General features: G+C 36.8%; 1 protein-coding gene across 1 annotated transcript; it reads left to right on the top strand.

Annotated features, from left to right (window-relative positions):
• Positions 1 to 1,271: 1,271 nt before the first annotated feature.
• LOC124270170 (formylglycine-generating enzyme-like) lies at positions 1,272 to 22,870 on the top strand. Its single transcript, XM_046705199.1, has 8 exons — positions 1,272 to 1,748; positions 10,245 to 10,319; positions 10,825 to 10,907; positions 11,583 to 11,705; positions 13,824 to 13,938; positions 15,186 to 15,302; positions 17,269 to 17,328; positions 18,090 to 22,870. Exons 1-8 carry the CDS (start codon positions 1,311 to 1,313, stop codon positions 18,210 to 18,212), a joined length of 1,134 nt encoding a protein of 377 aa, XP_046561155.1. The 5' UTR covers positions 1,272 to 1,310; the 3' UTR covers positions 18,213 to 22,870.
• The last annotated feature ends 268 nt before the right edge of the window (positions 22,871 to 23,138 follow it).

A 23,138-nucleotide genomic window follows, 5' to 3' on the forward strand; every position in this document is an offset into this window, starting at 1 on the left:
GCAAAAAACGGCACCAGATCAGTTATTGGGCGCGTGGTCCTGTGCACAGAGCTCAGGTCACGAATCAGTTGAAGCAGGGATACTCTACTCTATAGAGTCTCCCTGGTTGAAGTTAAGCAACGTCGAGCTCGGACAGTCCTTGTATGGTCGACCGTGCTTGGCAGCTTGACTCCTGAGAGTTTCTAGGACTTCAGTCCTGCCCCACAACGAAGCGCATGTGATACATGTGGTCTCACCTTAGGCAAGTGAGTTTGTTCAAATTGCCTCTGTTCACCCAGCCGAAAATGGGTACCCGGTTGGATAAAGTCATGTGAACCTAACCTTTTAGCGCCTAACAGGCAGCTTGGGTTATCCGGGGTAATAAGAATCAGATTCTGATTAAGCGCCGCGAGCAATCACTTGGTGTTTGGAAACGTGCGCTATAGAATATGACTTATTATTTATTACATATGGTTTACGCGCATATATAACAAAACATGCTTATGTGAATACCAATCCGGGTAACAGGTTGGCTGGGTCATAACGTATGCATTGTAGAGGATAGTGCTGAACATACTGTACAACTGTACATATGAAGCCAATATTTTGAGTGGGTGAGTAATTTTAGTTTTGACACCGTTTTTAGCAATATTCCAGCAATATCACGACAGGGGTCATCAGAAATGGGCTTTACACATTGTACCCATGTGGGGAATCGAACCCGGATGCTCAGCATGACGAGCGAACGCATTAATCCCTATGCTGCCCATCGCCCCCAATATTTTGAAATAAGTGGTGTCTGTGAAAATTACAACAGTGCAGTTAAGCTTTCAATATGAATATAATTACCAAAATATTTTGCTTTTGGCAATGAAGTCGTGAACTGCTTGAAGGATGTCGGACTATTGCGTGAACAATTGTCATGAAATATTGATTTTAGGTAATACCCATGTATGGTTGACACTACGGGTGAGCCTCAGATCTGGCGGTACACTGACTCAGCCAATGACTGGCCTTCTCCACGACAAGTTGTTTAGATCTTTCCTTTGAATGGATTTTCATTAAAATGTTAGTTGGTCAATATTGGAAACAATACTTTCATTTAGCACGACATATAATCATCGTAATACAAAGCAAGAAGTGACGCTGGTTTTAGTTTTAGCAAAGGCAAACTATCAGATAACTACAGAGAACGATAGTCAAGAGCCATATGTGTCTTTTCGGAAGCTAAAACACCACAACCTTGAGCTATTTTCCGTTATCGCTTTCTGGGTTAGAATTCGAAACGTCCGGATTATAGACTGTCATCACATGATAACACTAAACGCAAAATGGCGTCGTCAAGATGGTGTGTGATGTTGCTAACTATCGCTCTTGTGCATTGTTTTGTTTCTGTTGGTTGCACGACTGAGACATGTTCTGGCGATGACGGCAGCAAATGTGACAGTGAAGAAAAAAAGGACTGTGGTTGTTCTAAGAGCAGACAACACTCAGAATCAAAGTCATCAAATTCAGAGGGCGTGCAAGCAGACGACGCAAAGAAGAAATATCACCCCCAAAGCAACATTAAGAGTCCATACAAGAGAACAAATAAGATGGTTCCCATACCAGGAGGCACATTTACAATGGGCACTGACAAACCCGTATTTCAAGCAGACGGCGAAGGTCCTGCCAGGAGGGTCAAGGTTGATGCATTTTATCTTGATAAGTATGAAGTGAGCAACGCAGAGTTCGAACTGTTCGTGGACCACACTGGATATAAAACTGAGGTAACTATGTTTGAAATTTTCGTGTTTTTAACCCGAATTAGTGAGTGAGAATGGTGGGTTACATTGCTTTTAGCAATATTCCAGCAATATCACTGCCTAGGACACGAGAAATGGGCTTCGCACCTTGTACCCATGTGGGGAGTCAAACACGGCTTTGACATGATGAGCGAACACTTTAACCACTAGGCTACCCCACTGCACCATTTCCCGAAATGAAAACACGACAGCTTTTACTTTGCTTTTTTAACGAATTGAAAGCAAAGACATCTCTCATGTACTATTGTCAATATATCCCAGAGTCAGGGGGTTTTCCACGATGTAAGACAAAAACGCAATTTTTATCTTTAATATCATTTAAAGGTTTTATTTTACTAACCTTGAGTGATAAAGGATATATTCATCAATTTCACACAAAAATATCAAGTGTTTCCTACAAGAATAGGTTTGATGACATCGTATCAGGTATTTTGTATGGGTTTTCGATGATGAGCCATACTTATCGCTCCATGCTGCAAGGGAGTGTTGTGTTCACGTGGCTTCCTATTTATATATTGCTTGTCACTAGCAGACAACTGATCTTACTGAAATTTCGCTTGCTGTTTTTAGTTATATTGGCAATTGATTTTGCATCTGAAGTGGTATTAATTATCTCCGGTAAATAACATGTTGTTAGTTTGCTTTTTATATAACTTAACTTCCGAATTTCCATTGTCAATAAAACTTCTCACAACAGCGACTGGACATCCGCCCTACCAATTAAACTGCATGTGCACTCCGATCGCACACATACTCCCCCCGATACAGCGTGAGTAATGCAATCATCGAAATCACCAGAACGTCGAATTCAGCTCGCTTTGGGATATATCTTCTCCCTCTTACTGGACTTAAAATCCTCTTTATATATAGACATTTGTCATTTACTGATATTCTATTTAAGCTGTCATAGCCATGTAAATGTCAAACAGTCAGGATAAATGTTTAATTTTTTAGATTCCCTTATGGCTCAAGACATTCCGTGTATTCTGCTAAACTTACACTATATGTAGGGTCAGGGTAGCACAGTGGTTAAAGGGGAAGTGTACACGAAAATTAACCTTTTTGTCTTCCACTTTTTCATCATGAGAAATGTTTGTCAAGTTGTTTTATAGCCAAAACAACACAGATATCAGAAGTAACTAATTTATTTTTTGCGTTATACCAATTCAAAGGTTCCACATTAACCGAATGTTCTATGTCCACAATGAACACACCATGACTTATGTCCCTTGGAAATGACGTCATTGGTGCCCAAATGATAAATGAATGACGTCGTTAGACCTTATTAGAACCATTTCACGTAGTGCAGGTATAGGTGTGGTTCTTGTGTCTCGATGCGCAGGCTACTGTTTTAATCCACCTGTTGCCTGGCCGTCAGCTGGCTATGTGGTTGGTTCCACACCAGCTGTTACATTGTACAAAAAGTGTTACCACTTAACCAAATTGTATAACATTCAACCTGAGTGGGTGGTCTTTCCAATCAACTTCTTTCACCAAAACTCGAACTTACATATGCACAGCATGCCATCGGTGAATGTGAAGGCATTCAACGTTTGGTACATTCCTACATTTAAATCGTACAATATATGTCCGTCCTCTTCAACCTTCACATTGATGCCGAAACCATATCCAAAAACATCACAAAGATGTCCCCAGCTTCAACTTTGCATCACTAAAGTTAGGTAAAAGAGTACTCATTTTATTATTTTCTAGGCCCACTAGTAATGCTTTCTTCACAATTTGACAGTACATCAATTATCCTGTTTTTGAATGACACTTGTTTTCTAAAAGCCATATTGACCATAATAAAGAGAGATGTGTTTTTATAAAAAAATATCCTGCCAACTTAACGATGTTCACCATGCAGCTATGGAGCATCTCAGTTTTTAACATTCCTGTCATGACAAGGACCCTTGGACTATATTTTATCTCTGTTAGATTCTGTATGATTTAGTTTGAATATGAAAACAACTCTTCCCATAACTTCCCTGCAATACTCTACATGAAATGTGGTTAAAAGGGGAAGTCAGTTTTGATAGTTGTTTGCGTTGGGTTTAAGGCCTGTTAAGTCACTTTTGTGTAATTGTAAACATGTACACTTACTGACTGACTGAGTTTGGTTTTACGCCGCTTTTAGCAATATTCCAGCAACATCACGGCTGGGGACACCAGAAATGGACTTCACACATTGTACCCATGTGGAGATTCGAACCCGGGTCTTCGGCGTGACGAGCCAATGCACTGACGAGCCAACATACTTGGTTAATGTAGTTTGGATGCTTTAACCACTAGGCTACCCCACCGCCCGTAAACATGTAAAACATACTTGGTTAATGTAGTTTGGATGATATCTCATGCATGACAAGTGTTGCGAGACGAGACAGTAGGAAACTCACTTCAGCAGTTTGGCTATTGACTCTTGATCAAACATAATGTATGGCCATATATCATCATATGCCTTAAATAACTTAGAGTCAGTCAATGTAACAGGTAATAACATATTACTTCACTTGCAGGTATAAAGATGAGGTGGTGGTTGTCAAGTGTCGACAAGCATGAACAGTGTTTTTTGCTTGTTCTCTGCTCAATAAACACAAGTCATTTGTGTTGATAAATTACATTAATGCATGTTGGACCAATGAATTATAAATGTGTCTCCAACTCACACTTGGACGTACCCTACCCTGTTATATGTGCATTATCTTATCTGTAAAATATTTAGAATATTTGTGATTATATTCAGGTAGAGTCAGGCCGCGTTAATCTGAAGAGTGCCGTTTTTCATACAAAATGTTCTGATAGTAAAACGTTCAGTTCGCTGAAACAAGTCCAGTACACCACACTGCAGTAGAGTTACTTCCCTTTCACTTGACTGATAGAGACAGAAAAACGTATACATGTATCAACTGACTTTATTACACATTACAACTTGGATATTTAAATAATAAAACAACAAAATTATTGCACAAAATAAATTCACATTGATGTAAAAAAACACGCCAAGACGAGTTTGTTTTGAAAGTCCCTTGAAAGAGTCGCACATGTTGACGACGGTTTCCAAGTTTTTGTCAAGTTTTTTGCCGACACACCCGTCTCATCGAGGAATCAACAATTGATCTGTTTATATAGTAAACGAGATTGGTTACAGCTTGAGTCTGTTCGGATGGCGCGGGAATCCGATTATCGGGGACCGGACTAACGCGGCCTGACCGTCTATGACCTCATGATTGTTCGAGACATTTACCATTTGCCATCATGTTTATTTCATGACCTTAGCATTCTTATCAAACTGGGCTGTTGTTATCATTAGTTTGTTGCCTGTTAAGACATACCATTTAAGATAAGATTCCTCAATTCCTACACATATATTTCAAAACTATTTCCAGAGAAAATGATCTGTTTTCACTGTATAGTGTAGGATAGACTTTTTGCAATGTTTTCATGGTGTGGTGACATGTGTTTGTAAATGTGAAATAGAATAGACACACCTGCACATGATGTTACACATTCACTTCAAACATTATAGAAGACATGCATAAAGAAAGGTGGTAATTTTTTAAATATTGTAAGTAAAATGAAAATAAAACATTTTGATCCATTTTATATATTTTTTAATAATGAAAAAGCAGCAGTTTGCAGCAAACAGCTACTTGGACATTTACCAAAAATATTACTGAGTAACTTTCCAAAGGTAATCTGTATGTTGGGCATAAGCCTGGTCAGTGAATGATAGATATACTATCTGCAACTCTCGCCAATATTTTGAAACCTGGTTCATGTAAAATGTCTTTCAGACAAGTAAACTTTGCTTAAAGACTTCTATGTATTAAATCTGAAATCAACCAGAAATGATCTCAAGTGACAATAGTGATGAGTTTAAGCTAATGGACACAATGGTTTATGGCACATAATTATGTTTTGTTCCATTGTAGAGTTACCTGTGATATACAGAAATATTAAGGCTGTAACGATTCACTCGCATATTCGGTGAATCGAACCGTAGCCCTTCATGAATTCAATTCGTTATTCTTGGTCACCAGAACCGAATATTAACAAATATTTATGATTTTTTTAAGGGAGCATGTTTTACTTGAACCCTTATGTCCTTTTCCAAAGTGAGATATGCAAGAATGGAGCATGTACTAGCATTGCAGTAGTGCAAGTCATGTTAGTTTGCCAAGGCAGCGCATGGTACTGTCGACTATTACTATTACATACCAAATTTGAGTGTCATGAGATCACTGGTTATTGCTGTGACAAATCAAAACTGTCAACATGGGCGTTCCATATTGTGCATCAATCACTTAACTACAATATTGTATTCGTGAATAATTATTCGTATTCGTTACCCAATATTCATGATACGTATCATATTCGCCTCATAGTGTATTCGTTGAAGCCCTAAGAAATATCACACTGTTATATGATACCTACAGTTCTCCATGCTAAGTGCTAGTCCTAGATGCTTAAAGCTGCACACCAAAGCAATTTTGGCCAATTAAAATATTTAGGACAAAGATGTATCACTAAACTTGGACTCTATCTATCTAAAGTATTCACTATAAAATCATCTTCGGAAGCTTAAACTTAGTGCATGCAGGATAATATTTTTTAATTTATCATGTATTATATTGCCATTTTACAGAATAAGTCTGTCTGTCTGTCATTCTCCATGCTGAGGTACTCAGCAAATGTGGAATGAAAGTCTTCTTTACTTTCTACATAGATGTTAGAATCTCATCTAATATATTTAAATTCTTAAACTGACCTGTCAATGACTGTCATCAGAAAATTTGGGAAAAGTCTAAAAACTGAACTTGTTACATGCAACAGGTTGATAACATAGTAAACAGACCATGACTATGACAATGAAGCTTCATACAAAACAGCCTCAGCAATAATGGGACATAATGTATATATTACCCACAATAACAAAGGGTGATTATGATCGAGACAATATATTGATGTTACAGCATAGTATATGGCTGTATTGCCATCTGGGATATATACATCCACAGATCTATTGATCTAATTATTTTAAGAAATAATGCTTGGCTAAGTGGGAAAGGTTTCATTTGTTGTTGCAAGCTGTTGCTATTTGATTTTATCAAATATTAATGGTGAGAGATAAACTGTTTGTGTTTTGAATTTGTGGATATTGAGTATTTCAATGTGGAATTTTGACACTTGTTCGTTTCCTGGAACCATATATTGAATAATATGATATTTACAGTTGTTTTGTACCACATGATCACTGATGAGTGTTGAGTGGTGACTGTTTTAACATTTATTGTCTGTTTAGTAACAACTCCATTGTTATCCATGCCGAAGACCGTGTTTCGATTCCCCACATGGGTACAATGTGTGAAACCCATTTCTGGTGTCCCCCGCCGTGGAACATTGCTAAAAGAGATGTAAAACCAAATTCACTCACCCCATTGTTATCTCTTACATCATCCTGTATGTGATGAATTTGAAACGATTAAAGATGGAACAAAGTGTAGTATTTAATTACAAGTATAATGGTCTATTATTTTTCATAGGGTTTTGCTTAACTCATGTTCTTGCATTTTCATCAAAGGAAATGATATAGTCAGACAATAAATTCGTTTTTTTTTGTAAGGCTACGCATCAGAACCGGTTTACCGGCTTTTACTGGTTCAGACATGAAATCGGTATGTATTGCGATACGCTGATCGAAAACCGGTATTTCGACATGCATTCAGAAAACTTCGTAACACTCGGAAACCTTCGGATATTTCCGTTTTCCACACCAGAAGTCAAGTTAAGTTCGGATTGAAGTTGTGTTCTTAATTTTTGTTGAAGTGTTTCGCAATGTTTTGGATCTGAATGTTTAGATATATACTCATTAACGACCAGTGATCTCTGATATGTCCTGACCAGGTCAAGTTGCTGTCTAAAATCTCAGGGCTTTTTTTTTTTTGAGAGTGGATTAACTAGTTCAAACTAATAACCACTGTGTTGATGTTAAATTGTTCTTTTCCTTGTTTCATTTGTGCCAAATATGATATATTTTGTCATGATTAAAAGTTTTTATTAAAGCTTAATCAAGCATCGTGATTTTGTTGTGTCTTTGCTTATAAATCAAGCATTAACCTGATTATAAATAGTTTTTTGTTAGAAAAAAGATTCATGCAATATATAGAGAATACTACACAAGGTCTCATTACATACGAATTATACGAAACGAGTGTCCTTCCTGTGGTATCTGACCGAGCGAAAGCGAGGTCGGATAACATAGGAAGGTCACGAAGTTCTCAGATAATTCGTGATGTAATGAGACCGAAAGTGTGGTATTTTATTTATTACCCACGCCTTACATACATTAAATTGACAAAATAGCATATTTTTGTTATTTTTATGGCTTCAAACCGAAACCGGTTTCATAAAGAGGTTATGGAAGAATTTTGTACTGTAGTACAATATTTGCATGACGCCACACTGTAATGACGCCACTGCCTTGGTAAACAACGCCATGATGCATGTCAGTTGTCATCACTCGATACAGCCTCATACAGTAAACTACTCCGTGAAAGCACCCCGCTTCTTGGTTTGCAGTTGCTTCATTCGGCTAACATCACTGGTGGAAACATTGGCGATATGTTTTTCGACGGATATAATGTCTCAGTTTGACTCACAATTAAACAGCGACACGGCAACGTTCGCAATGTTTACATTCCCACAATGCATCTAAGTTGTAGAATGAATGAATTCACGTGTTTGTTATGAATGAAGAAATAGTTACGTCAGAATGTGACCTAACTGAGAGGTCATCGGTTATCCAATCAAATCGTTAGAATCTCAGGTCAAGTCGTTACAACACAGGTCAACGCGATACGACACTCGTGTGACGTACGAGATTAGTATGCAACTACCCATACGTTGACCACGTGGGTAATAAATTGCAATACATATTGCAATATATGCTTTTGCATCGCAATATATTGCAATATGAAAAATCTCTGCAATACCCACTCCTAGTTTGGGGGGGGGTTAACACTAACAGCTGCATGATAGACTTTGTCCTTACTTCACAGGTGTTATGCACAATAAAGAGGACATTGAGAAATATTGACAATGCATACCAAGAGTCCTAGATAATACATATGGACATAGATTAATTAAAATCAATTCAGTGCTTTTGTGGTAAAAAGTGTACATAACGTTTTGTATAGCTATCACAACAGCTGTAGAAGAATATGAAAATCTCCTTCAGGTAACGGATCGCGCTCCTCACACACCAGACTGTGGAGTTCCTGAGCAGTTTGATAATATCAGTTGTCTTGACAAGTCTCTGTGAAATATGCATGTATCTATAGGTTGTAGGGGTGGGTATTGCAGAGAATTTTCATATTGCGATATATTGCGATGCGGAAGCATATATTGCGATATGTATTGCAATATATTGCAAGAATTATTTTTTTAACAAAAACAATTTATAATCGAGTTAATGATTGATTCTAAAGCAAAAACACAACAAAATCACTATGATTGATTAACCTTTAATAAAAGCTTTTAATCATGACAAAATAAAAATGTAAATAACATTTGGCACTAATGAAACAGGGAAAAGAACAATTAAAAAACCCAGAAATATCCAAAGATTTCCGAGTGTTATGAAGTTTTCCGAATGCATGTCAAAATACCGGTTTTCGATCGGCGTATCGCAATACATATCGTTTTCATATCTGAACCGGTAAATACCGGTAAACCGGTTATATTGCGCAGCCATAGGTTGTATTAAATAATGAAAAAAAAATGGTGTAAAAAATATTCATGGAAATATATTTTTTAATGAAAGCTTGAATCTATATAGAATAAAATATTTCTTAACATATCAAAGCAGGGTTCTGACTTAATGTGTCAACCGTGTGACAGACTGCCCAGATGTATCAATGTTCTCTTTTGCATTCAGTATTTATTATTGACAGATGATGATTAGCTTTAAGAATATCTAGTATTGTAACATTTAAACTGTATAAGTTTTATGAATTTTGGTCTGGCATAGGGAAAAACAGGGATTCCATACAACATTTATAAATTCCCATGGCTAAGCTAACGTTGTTGTAAGGAAAGAACTGTAGTCTTTTCTCAGGTGAAACTCATCTCCATTTTTCCTGATGCTTACATATAGAAATGTTATTATCAAACTATGATCTTCAACCTTCACATGATGTAATACTGGTAGAGTCTTTTTAGTTTTGACTTTCCTCAGAAACTGGAAGGGAGAAATTGGGAGCTGAAATGAACCCAGACATTGCAGAATCCTTACAGTATTCTTAACAATTTTAAACATTTATGTTTCAAAATTCAGGTGAACTTTAGAGCCCTTATGGTATAACAGAAGTCTATTATGTTAATTCTTCATTATGAATAGTGTCTTATACCCTGTGTCTTTGACTACATCATACATAATATCAGATATGTATGTTGTTTCAGGCTGAGGGTTTCGGTAATTCTTTTGTAATGGACAAATATCTCAGCGAGGAAGAACTAGGAAAGATTACACAAGCTGTAAGTATTAACTGTGTTGGAGGCAGTAGTTAATGAGACCAATGTCTTTCCACAGATGACTGGCCATTGAGGGGATAATGAGATTTGTGTTTTTAACAGATACATGGAGGGCTACTTACATTACATCAGCTTATAAATTATCAATGCTGGATGTTTCTTTTTGTAAAGAAACCTCATTGTATGCACTCTTCAATTATATAAAATAAAAGGAAAATTATATTTGCAAAATTCTGAGTGTAGCGCCAATGAAAGAAAAGGTAAATACCAGTCAAATTACATTGCATATCTTTGTGTATTCTATGATGGAAGATCTGTCAAGGCCAGAGCTGAAATAATTTGATAAGAGGTCAGCAGTTTGATAAATGAGAATTGGGCCCTGTTTCACAAAGCTATAGTAGTGCTACTGTCGTAAGTCTGTGTTACAGTATAGGAGGTACGACAGTCGTAGCGCTGAGATAGCTTTGTGAAAGAAGGCCCTGATCTCTATGTTTGACCACATGTACAGGTGGCTGCAGCTCCCTGGTGGCTGCCAGTAGAGGGCTCTGACTGGAGGCATCCTGAAGGACCAAAAACGTCTATAAAAGAGCGGTAATGTTTTTCTCAGTAGTTCTTGAAAAATTATTTTCTTGAATACTGAAGTGATAGTATGATTAAAATTTTGAATAAACAAGGTATAGTCATTATTCTTATTGAAATAGTTAAAATTAGCATAGATTTTATTGACAAAAGTATTTATTTCTATTTGAAACATACCATTGTTTGTCCATTGATTGCAGTATATTGGGGTAAATCTGGAGCTGTGTTTCCACAGCCTGTGGGATAGCAGTCCATATTGACACAGCTCAGTTGACGACTTTTATCAGCTGATTTTCACCTGAAATGCAATGGTTAATCAAGAAACTGCAGAAATGAATTAAGAATTCTTTCAAACACTACAGCAGTAACTCAAAGTTCCACTTGTTGCTCAACACTCAATATTTTACTGGCACTTCAATCACTTTGTGGCACTTGCACTTACAGCAGATACATTTACAACATTCTCACCAGCCACATAACATGAAATCTACTTTATATGACTAATAATATGACTTGAAGCATTGACCAAGATTCCCATATGACCAAGTCAGTGAGCCTGATCACCTGATCCCATTAGTCGCCGACAAGGGTTGCTGAAGACCAATTTAACTCAGATTTTCACACATCCCTAGTTTTGTTTAATGAGCTAAGACCCTATTCATTGCTGCTTTTGTATCTGTGCCCCAGGATGGACCACCCTGTGATGCATGTGTCCTGGAATGATGCGGTGGCCTACTGTACATGGGCCGGCAAGAGGCTTCCTACAGAGGCCGAGTTTGAGTTTGCGTGTAGAGGTGAACTGGAGAACAGGTCAGTTCTATACTGCAATAGAACCAAAGCAATATTTCATAGTTGAACTTATATAATTATTTATCATCAATCCCATTTTGGCTCTTAACATGAGCATGTTGGCCTTGGAGTGATGCAGGTCACAGACATTCACTATTATGGTGCTGATAACCTGGAGTGAGTGAGTGAGTTTAGTTTTACGCTGCACTCAGCAATATTCTAGCTAGATGGCGACAGTCTGTAAATAATTGGGTCTGGACCAGACAATCTATTGATCAACAGCATGAATATTGATCTATGCAATTCGGATACAATGTCAACCCAGTCAACGAACCTGACCACCCGATCCCGTTAGTCTCTTCTTACAACAAGCATGGGTTACTGTAGATCAATTCTAACCGGATCTTCGCAGGTTGATAACCTGGAAACATAACCAGGTAGAACTGGGGTTCAAATCTTCCAGTATGGAATTCTGGCATGTCCAAGGGATGCAACTCTGCATAACAAATTGCAGAGGGGTTCAAATCTTCCAGTCACTCTCCTACCCAGAGTTCCATGCGGCAAGCCAGCATAGTATCTCTGCCACAGGCCAGAAAAATGTGACGATTCGTCACATCTTGCACCGTCCATTCAATATAATTTACATATTTCTCAACTCTTTTATTTTTGACGAGTCTACACAACTAATTAAACATCTTTGATAGAATGGTTTAGTTTCACTGAGAAAATATCCTAAAACATGTAACACTATTTCGATTTGCGTAGCGATCCTTTGTTTACATAGGTTGTACGGCACCACGTGCTCTGATGGAAGCTGATGGAGAGCAAACGATGCAGCCAGTTTGATATCTAACTATGTACTGTCATAGACCTTACTGTCGCAGTTGTGGAAGAATATATATGTAACAATGTAAAACATTATGAAGAGAGCGTCGAAAAGCTTTCGTGAGTCCAGTCTCTTCTTATTATGAATATGCTCGTTTGATTACAAACAAGAGAAAAGTCTGGTCACATGATATGCAAATTAGCCTGTGGCAGTGATGTTATGTTAAGTCATCGCTGTGCCGGAGTGTGATCTTCCAGTATGGAATTCTGGCATGTCCAAGGGATGCAACTCTGCATAACAAATTGCACCATTAGACATTGAGGTCACCAATGCTCTGCTACAATACTTTATATGATGCATGAAAACTTGAATAGATTAGAAACCAAACCAAATCATAGTTGGTAACTGAGTTAATAACTGAAATGTGTACTGAGATCGCTTTTACAAACCAGTATAGTCTGTTTGCAGTGGAAACGTACCAATGAATTTCACTTTAAACAAAAAAGTAAATCCAATAAAGTGAAATTAAGATTGCGAATCCTCATAATTTTACCTTGCCAATTGAACATTTAAATCTCAGAATTTTATTCAACTTAGGATAAAAGTTGTTTACAAACGATCATAGTTTCAAATCGCTGTGATGTGATGAGCGTAACTTAGACTACCGTAGAAACCAACCCTTCTTGTTCTCCGGGTTTCATTTAATGTGCACACACCCTTTATTTTCATGTTCAATTGGCAAGGTAAACTTATGAGGATTCTCAATCTTAATTTCACTTTATTTGATTTACTTTTTTGTTTAAAGTGAAATTCATCGGTATGTTTTCACTGCAAACAGACTATAGTAAAAACCTGTTTTTCATATCACCGTTAGTATTTTTTAAAATCTCATGATATGGTATTCATGCTGTGCCTCAGATTGTCGCAGTTCACTAAACTTCCACTGATAAATAGAGGATACTAAACCACCTTCTGGGTAATACCAATTTTATTAAACAAGTTAATGATTTCACAAGTTTAATAAAAATGGTATTTCACGGAAGTGAGTTTAGTATTCTGTTTATTACTCTCCAACATAAATTGATAGAAACTGCCTACAGTGTGATGACTCTCATATCAATTTTCCGCAAGTCAAGCAAGGTCTATTACCATTGCAACAGAGGCATTAGCATTGTGACGTCATAACTGTAACCATTATGACATCATATGTCTAGCAGTATTACACTAGTGTAATATTGCCGTAAAAATATTACATTGCAGTATCTTCCACAGGCGAGTAATAAACATATATACTCCATTCTGTGTCACCTCAGGTTATTCCCATGGGGTAATAAGATGATGCCTAAGAATGAACACTGGATGAACATCTGGCAAGGGGAATTCCCGAAGGACAACACCAGGGAAGACGGCTACTTTGGCACAAGTCCTGTAAGTACTGTATATCTCCGTGTATAAGGGGTGTTTTTCATACCTACAGTCTGAAGGGTTGGATGGAAGTGTAGCAGGGCGTGGAGTCATCCCACAGATGGCATCCTTACCTTGTCAGCTTGCTGACGGGGTTAACCTCTTTGGTCATGTGAACAAGGCATCCAACTTCGGATCAGAAGGTCCGTATGGCCACTACATTGGCGTCCAACGTGGGGCTGAGCATGTTCATATCTAATTTGAGCAAAATAAGTCTCGGTACCCAACTATGCGGCTTGGGACGTGCCTTCTGTTGACGGGGGAGTATGTAGCAGGGCGTGGAGTCATCCCACAGATGATATCCTTACCTTCTCAGCTTGCTGACGGGGTTAACCTCTTTGGTCATGTGGACAAGGCGTCCGACTTCGGATTAGAATGTTCGTGGTTCGAATCCGAGCACGGGACTCAGAAATTTTATAGCCGCTACAGAAGGTTGCCTTATGCATGGGGTAGAAGATCTCAATCTTTTCTAGCTGTATCACTTTAATTGGCATTGTCAATCGGTGTCCAATAGCCACTCATGTTTGACTTTAGAATTTGACATTTTGTTCGAAATATCTGTCCATTATGACTCATTCAGTTTTGCAGAAATATACTGTTGGCATTGTCATAATTGCTTGATAAATGTTTTAAACAAACTTACCACACAAGACATGGTACTTGGTGCTTTATTAAAAATTTATTTTGAGCTTTGTTTTGTATGTCATTGTTTCACAGTGAACCAGACATGACAACATACTCCAATATATCAAGATATAAATGTGTTGCTTTGTCAGTGGGAGCAAAGGACACTCTCATTTTGGCATCAACTTCATCTTAGGTGTCTTGTTTTCTAAAATCAGTACAACAAATATACTCATAAAATAATCTCTTTGTAAATCGACATTCCTGTAAATACACAAAGCCATTTAGAAAATGGTCAAATGTGACACGTTATATATAGGATTTCACTTTTTCAGTGTAATCCCATATATAGTACAGATTTTTGTACTTTTGTTGGGTTGAGTCCCATCCTGGATTTGAACCCACACCCTCAGAGTCAGGCACCTAAACGATAGCACACAAAGTAAGCGATTTAACCCGCTCAGCCACTGCAGCTTCCACGAAAAAGCAGTCCGAAACTGGTAGTCTATACCCGAGGGGTGCACCAAGAAAGTGTAATCCCAAATATAACATGTTAGATATTTCTGTAATGTAATATTGTATTCCAGGTCACTGCGTTCCCAGATCAGAACAAGTTTGGCTTAAAGAACATCATCGGCAACGTGTGGGAGTGGACCAGTGACTGGTGGGAGACTAAGCATACAAAAGACTTCAAGGATAATCCGGTGAGTTACGTCCTCATCTTTATTTTGTTCAGTTTCAGTTAAAGGAATACTAGCCTTATATGTTTGTGTGTCTCTTTTCCAATTTAAACATTTAAGACATGCTAGCTGCATCAGAGTCTATTTTAGGCCGCGCCCTTGTGCCACTGACGCATAGTGGTAAAAATGACGCACTATTCCTTGACCTGGTGGGTCCGGTTGGCGCACCATAAAAATACAAATGACTCAATCATGCACAAGCCTGCATACCCTGCCAAACTTGCCAGTATTTTCAACTTGTTCTCACATTTTCTAGCGATCAGTCGGCATTCGTAATCCTCACAGCACTATGCATGCTTTCCAACATCCAGTGCAGTGCCTAAATCAATGCATGGAGCTTATAGTACATAGCTTATTCAAGTCATGCTGTGTGCCATAAGAGTTACACCCCTTAGCAGTAAATTCTACATGGAAGAGCGGTAACTGAATTTGAAGGTAGTTATTTGAATCAAAATGCTGTGGGCAAAATCGTTTGCTGCTGTGAAGCGACAGTCGCGAATACTTTCGTTTGTCCAAACAAAAAGATAAAAAAAGTGACAGATAAGATTAGGGAACAGTTGTGGGGTCAAATGATGGCAATTGTAATTCAGAAATTGCAACAGAACAGATTGAAACAGAGAAAGACATCCCACTCACATTCTTTCCAAACAAAATGGCAAGTTTTACACCTGTGGGTTTTGTTCCGTGAAAGTCAAAATAAATCTACTAATTTAAAATGAAAACAGACTGTCACTGAGATATAAAGTTACAAGATAATGACTTTAATGGTCATCTCATTAAATTAACAGTGTTTGAATTAACAGTTATATAATACAAAATGAACAGCTGTAATTTGAATGATAAAATCATTAAAATTACTGAGTGAATAAATTGTCTTCCTTGTTTTTCTGATGACCCACCTACAATGGCAAATGTCCCACTAGTTCCATTATCCAATGGGCCCAGGGCCCACTTCATCTGAAAAGTAAAATAGACACTGCTGCATTGCTAGGTCATGACAGTTACATGTATTTGGAAAAACTCCAACAACAGGCTCAAATATATACTGGCTACTAGAGCTGTGACAATATATCGTAGTATTGATAATCGTGATACTTTATCTGACGATAAATATATCGATACGTTTTTTTTACGGGCCATTTCTTGTCAACCATATTGTCTCCACTTCAAACTTTAATCTTTTTAGACATTTATCATGTTGCCTGAAAATTCTTAGAGGGTTCATAACACATACAACTGTCCTAACAAGTCTTTAATATAACCTTGGGTAACAGTAGCTCTCAGAAATAGGGAGTTAGAGGTCAGCCCCATGTGAAAGAAGCTCTCATAAAATGTCTGAATATAATAATGTTATTTAGTACCAATTTAAATCTGGAAGAAAGCCTGTGGTTCAATCCTATGGCTTTGTGATGCAAGAATTATTTTATAAATGGTACTTGTTGTTTCCTGGCCTGATGTTCATCATTAAGGGAATAAAACAAGAACTGGTCAGCTTGGAGTCAGTATACCGTGTGTGAGTGGTTACCATAGAGAAATATTGTGAAAGTCTTCAATTGATTAAAAGTCTGCCTGTGAATTTTGGCTGAAGATACAGTCTCGCAACTCATCAGTTACATGCAACATTACACTCAACTGCTGACTCATCAAACAATATTCATCATATATATTTTATTCACCTCATCAGTAGAGGATTCAACGTGTATGCATGACCGGGTCTTTTGACAACCAAGAGAGGGTGAATATCATGAAACAAAATTATGTAAGGTCATTGATGGTTGTACCAGTTATTGTACATGCATGAAAGAGTAATCTGAAAAATTCAAAGGTCAAATGGTCATAGTGGATTAGTTGTAGCAATAGTGGGCACCATTTTCTGTGGGTAACCATGGTAATATGGAGATGTGAAAATGTACAATACTGTTTGTTACAGAAAGGACCAAGCACAGGAGTCGACAAAGTGAAAAAAGGGGGTTCATTCCAGTGTCATGAGGTGAGTCCTACCTGGGAGAAAAGTCAGGGCTTGGTTATCTGATGAATACATGGCGTTTCTAATGGATAACATCTTCTTTGTTGTGTATGCAGCATCCATTCATGAGTGAGTGAGTGAGTTTAGTTTACCAATATTCCAGCAATATCAATGCAGGGGACGCCAGAAATAGGCTTCACACATTGTACCCATGTTGGGAATCAAACCTGGGTCTTTGGAGTGACGATCAAATGCTTTAACCACTCGGCTACCCCGCCGCCCCCATAATAATGGAACGAAAAGTGGCTCTGAAAATCTGTGACAAAGAATAATGAAGTTGTTATCCATACAAAGTGTCATATATTCACGCTCTTCCAAAATCTAAATCCTATCTAAGACTTACATCCTAGTAATGTTAAGAAAAGAAGGTAAAGGACTGACCAGTCAGCACTTTAACCACTAGGCTATCTTTCACCCTGTTTAAGCAGGCTTTGGTGCAAACATTGTGATATTTCTTATTTTAAAGAATCTCTTCCATTCACCAGGTTTTATTGTTGGATAAGTGAGTGTGAGTGAGTAAAGATTTTAGTCACACCGGCAGTATTTCAGCTATTTCGTGACTAAAACAAGTTATACATTGGATAAGTACTTACGCTTGAGATTAATAGTTGAAATAGGTTGAACTTGTTAAAATTTGGAGGTATTTGGGTATTTTTCTGCTTTCATTTTAGTTTGTAAGAGAATGTCACAGGAATATCCATAGATTTCCATGTATCTATTTTCAGTCCTACTGTTACCGGTACCGATGTGTAGCCCGCAGTCAAAATACGCCTGATAGCTCCGCAGCAAATCTGGGATTCCGATGTGCTGCAAGCAAACTGCCAAGCTATTTGAAAGACGCAAAATAATTCATGTCAAGACATTTGCTCAAGAGTATATCATTTGAAGCTTTTCATTATTTTCACAATTACTTTTGTGTGCAAAGATGACTAGGTTTATGGTGTAAGGGATCAATTCAAATATAGGCGTACCACCATTCATCATGCTACCATGATACTGAAAAATTATCCATTTTAAGTAGTTAAATAGATGCATAATTTGTTTCTACTTAAACCTCTTCTATGTTCAGCCTTTTCACGCAATAACTGTGCATTTGAATACAGTAAACTATGTTTATAACAAACACGCATATCAGGCGCTATGAAGCCAATTTTTTCATGTAAGCCAATAGGTTGCAAAGCTTTATATTTACATAGTATTGAGGGCTTGCCCAACCTTTTTAGCAAACGTCATGTGTAAGCCTGGACTTTTTTATAATGGTAGCTACACCCCTACTTATAACAAACTAACCGATATCACGAACTGTTTTGGGGGTCCCCGCCACCTGCCATATTAGTCAAAGTGTGTATACGAAACTACAGTTGAAACGGCCAATGATTAGTGGTCACTTTGAGCTTGTTATAACCGTAGTTTACTGTAAATTGATTACACATAGCAGTTCATAGAAAAATGGCAGCTGATGAATAACCCATCAGAACTCATAGTGTGTTTCCTCTATGAGATGCTCTGTCTCTAATACACGAGGGTCAATGGTTCAAGTAATTACTTGGTACAGGGGCATCCATTTTGAGAAAATATGGTACATTTGATGTTAGATGTTTATTGTGATGGTATGTTTTGGTAAAGTTATCATCTCTGATTAATTATGAGATGCTACAAAGCCATGACAATATTTTTAGGACCTAACAGAACTTTATTTTTTTGCATTTATATCTTTTCATAAATCCAAAATTTTAAGAAGACCAACATAATGTTCTGTAAACTTGCATGATTCCAAACTGGGAATCTTACCAGTGTTATCACATGACAAAGCATTATATAAATAATACTCAAAACAATGTCCAAGATATTTTTACGGATTAAACTTCTTTTTAATTTCATATTGTGAGAGAAATTAAAAAGAAGTTTAATCCATAAAAATATCTTGGACATCAATGTACAACTTCTAAATGCCACTGAAAGACATCATACTCAAAACAAGTTAAGGAACACAATTGGATGTGATAACACCGCTGGAAGTCTGTGGTTCCCAAGTCCACCAGCCATGACATATTAATAATTGTCATATGAAAACATCTGGTGCTAACTTCTATTGAGTAGTATCATTTGACCCCTAATCATGTGACGCAATAATAGTTTAGGCCAGACCAATTTTATTTCTTGATTTACGGGGTTTTGTCCTCAGAAAACCTAAAGGCAGGAGGGCAATTTATGAAGTTTATATGGGGCAAAAAACAATCCCAAAATACTTTTTTTAAGTTGACATTTTTGGCCAATAAAAACATGAGGATTTATTTTTTGAGTGGGAAAATTCATAAGTGGAAAACAGTACTATAAGGGTTTATATTGGATCTACATTTTGCCCCTTCATCAGATCAGTGTGTATTACCAATAGGCTTTCACAAATTTCCAGAACAGCATTCACAGCTAATACTTGGTTTCAACTGAATCAGTATTGTTCTAGTGCTGTTTGCTACAAACAAACACTCATACTTTGGTTTTAAAATATTCATTTTAGGAAATACTTTTGAAAAAAAATGATGGCTTGAATCCTTTGTGATCATGACAAAGATAAAGATTAGTGGAAATATGTGGAAGATGAGTTGACAGGTCATGTATAATTAGAAGAAACTGCAGCTAAGAACTACCACACCCCATGTACAGTCACCGCCATTGTACTGAACGGACATGTGTGTCCCGAAGTGAGTGAGTGAGTTTCCTTTTATGCTGCTTTTAGCAATATTCCAGCAATATCACGGAGGGGAACACCAGAAATGGGCTTCTCACATTGTACCCGTTAAGGGAATCAATTCCGGGTCTTCGGTGTGACAAGCAAACGATTTAAACACTAGGCTACCCAAAGTAAATTAGTCCCAAAGTGAAAGCTTGGTCCCTTCATATTTTGTTCTTATTCATCATTTTTCGATTGTGTTATACCTCAGAAAACCCAAAATATTTACGTTGGTCCCCGTCAACTTAAACACAATGGTGCTGTATATAATCTTCTACAGTTTCTGTAGTGAGTGTTTTATTGTATACATTTTCCACAGCTATTACAGTGACTCATATTTATTGATGAATATATTTTTACAGTTATTTGATACTAATAATAATTTTATTCTTCATCTTCTGTATAAAATGGTAATGTGAAAATGTAACAGTGCCTTGAAGTCTTAAACAATATTTACTAGAATTTCATCCATTTTATTAAAATGTGATGCAGGAGGCAGCTTTTTATGATTTTACTCAACTACTGATATGAAAATCTAATAATTATTTTTTATGGCCTAAGATTTGTCATTTATGTAGGGATGAGGGCTACAGAAGGAGAGAGTAGTGTCAAACATGGGGAGTTGTCTTCCTCGAATCCACTCATGGTTGAAGAAGTCCACCTCTATTGCATATAGTTAACTTCTCAACATCGACGTCTTTGTATTACTTTAGAAGGTGCATAATATTAATAATATAACAAATGTCAGCACATTGCAACATTGTATTAATATTTTCCATCATAGAAGTGTATAAGCACATCATTCTGGTAAAAATTATGTATGATATAATCTGGCTATTATAAATCATATAAACTGGTAATCATAAATGGTATAAACTGGCTATTATAAATGATATAAACTAATTATAAATGAGATAGACTGGCTATTTAAATGATACAGTCTGGCTATCATAAATGATATAATCTGGTGATTATAGATTATATAACATGTCCCAGCTAGTCAACAGTAGTAGCATTTTGTCTTGTGAATAACATTGAGACTGATCAGAATTAGGATGATTGAAGTAACTGGCACAGGCTAATATTCACATTTTGTTTCATGAGAAGGAACTGAAATCCAATGAATGTTTTCTCTTGTAGTTCAGAACAGCAGTATTTGCAAAAATAATGGATATTATAAAAACTGAAAATTTATTTTTTACTTTCCCATCATCAATTATACATATCAGTTGTGAAAGACATCTTGTACTCAATGGGTAACATAGGTATATGTATAGCTATGCATTGACAGTATGTGAACAGCCACATCCTTGACATTTGATGATGTGTTCAACAATTAGCTACATTTTTATGGAAAGAGTGGCGGCTGAGTGGGTTAGATTGCTGACTTTGTGTGATGACAGTTAGGTGCTGACTCAGTGGGTTATAATCCCAAATGGGACTAAACCCCCCAAAGTCCTCAAATCTGTATACTTTACTGAGAAAGTGTAAACGCAAATAACACAACTGTTAAATTTGACCACTTTCTAAATGGCATTGTGTATTCATAGATTTTGGCCGTGGGAGCCATGTGAAGGTACATTTGTCAGAGGGGTACACAAAGTAAGTGATACTGATTACCAGTTGTCCCACTTCCATTTTTGGGGAAATTACAGTGGCTGAGTGGGTTAGATCGCTGACTGTGTGTGCTGGCAATTAGGTGCCACATTAGGTGCTTGCGTCCACTCATAGTTGAAGAAGTCCAACTCCATTACTCATAGTTAGTTTTCTCAACATCAACTTGTTTGTTTGTTCCAGAAGTTGCATGATATTAATGTAACAAATATCTGCACATCGCCCCATTTTATTCATAGTTTCCATCATAGAAGTGTATAAGCACATCATTCTGTTATTGTAAATGATATAATCTGGTAATTATAAATGATATAATCTGGCTGTTACGAATGATATAACCTGGTACATGTAATTATAAATATAAAAAAACTGGTATTTATAAATGATGAAATCTAGTAATAATGAATGATATAACCTGGTAATTATATATGAAAAAATCTGGTAATTGTGAATGGTATAATCTAGTAATAATAAATTCTATAACCTGGTAATTATAAATGATATAAACTGGCTATCATAAATGATATAATCTGGTAATTAAAAATGATATAACATGTTCCAGCTAGTCATCAGTAGTGGTGTTTTATCCTTTGAATTACATTAAGATTGAAAAGAATTTACAGAAAAGTGTAATCCCATATATAACCTGTTAAATTAGCTTCATAGACAATGGCTGTGCAATAACAGATGATATATACAGTCTTCCATTGTTCATGTTTTATTGTCAACCACACAATGAAATCAAAACTTTTATTTTTAAATATATGAGTCTTTCTGATATGTATTTATTCTTTACATGTATTCATTCACATGATGTGATCTCTTTATATATATATGAAATAAAAATGTTTACCGCTTCTAGAAGTTTAGTGAGCTGCCTGTTTGATAACGAAGGATCTAAAGTTAATATGGACACAGCCTTGTTCTCAGCATGCAATAGTTATTAAATTAACATGGATTGTTGTCATACATTTAACATGTTTAAAGTCTTGTATCATACCGACACAATGTTTCTATTGTAATGCGTTCATTACTAAACATTTCTGTTGGGTTTTTTTTCAAAATTTTGCATCCCATTATTTAGCTTTGATGTGCACTGTACATGTTTTATGTAGTCAAGACCATAATGTGTTTGTTTTACAAGACACTATATCGCTGAAATAATGAGGATGCAACATAAAATCTTCATTTACTTGATTTAAGAGCTCACCAAGGCTGGAATCGGGACTCATGTTTAGCTTGATTTAAGAGCCATGGTGGTCTACCAAGGCTGGATAAAATCAATCAATGTTTTGCCTGGCCCAATCTTTTGGCCACCTTTCTCATACAGCTGGAATTCTTCTGAGTGTGACTAAATATCTCAGTCTGTGGGGTTAATATAATGTTAAAGCATAAATGCATGTAGCTTGCTGGAATTGATTCTGGCACT

The sequence above is a fragment of the Haliotis rubra genome, unplaced genomic scaffold (assembly GCF_003918875.1).
Source record: "Haliotis rubra isolate DU_JTF1 unplaced genomic scaffold, ASM391887v1 Scf15, whole genome shotgun sequence".
In the NCBI taxonomy this organism is placed as follows: Eukaryota; Metazoa; Mollusca; class Gastropoda; order Lepetellida; family Haliotidae; genus Haliotis; species Haliotis rubra.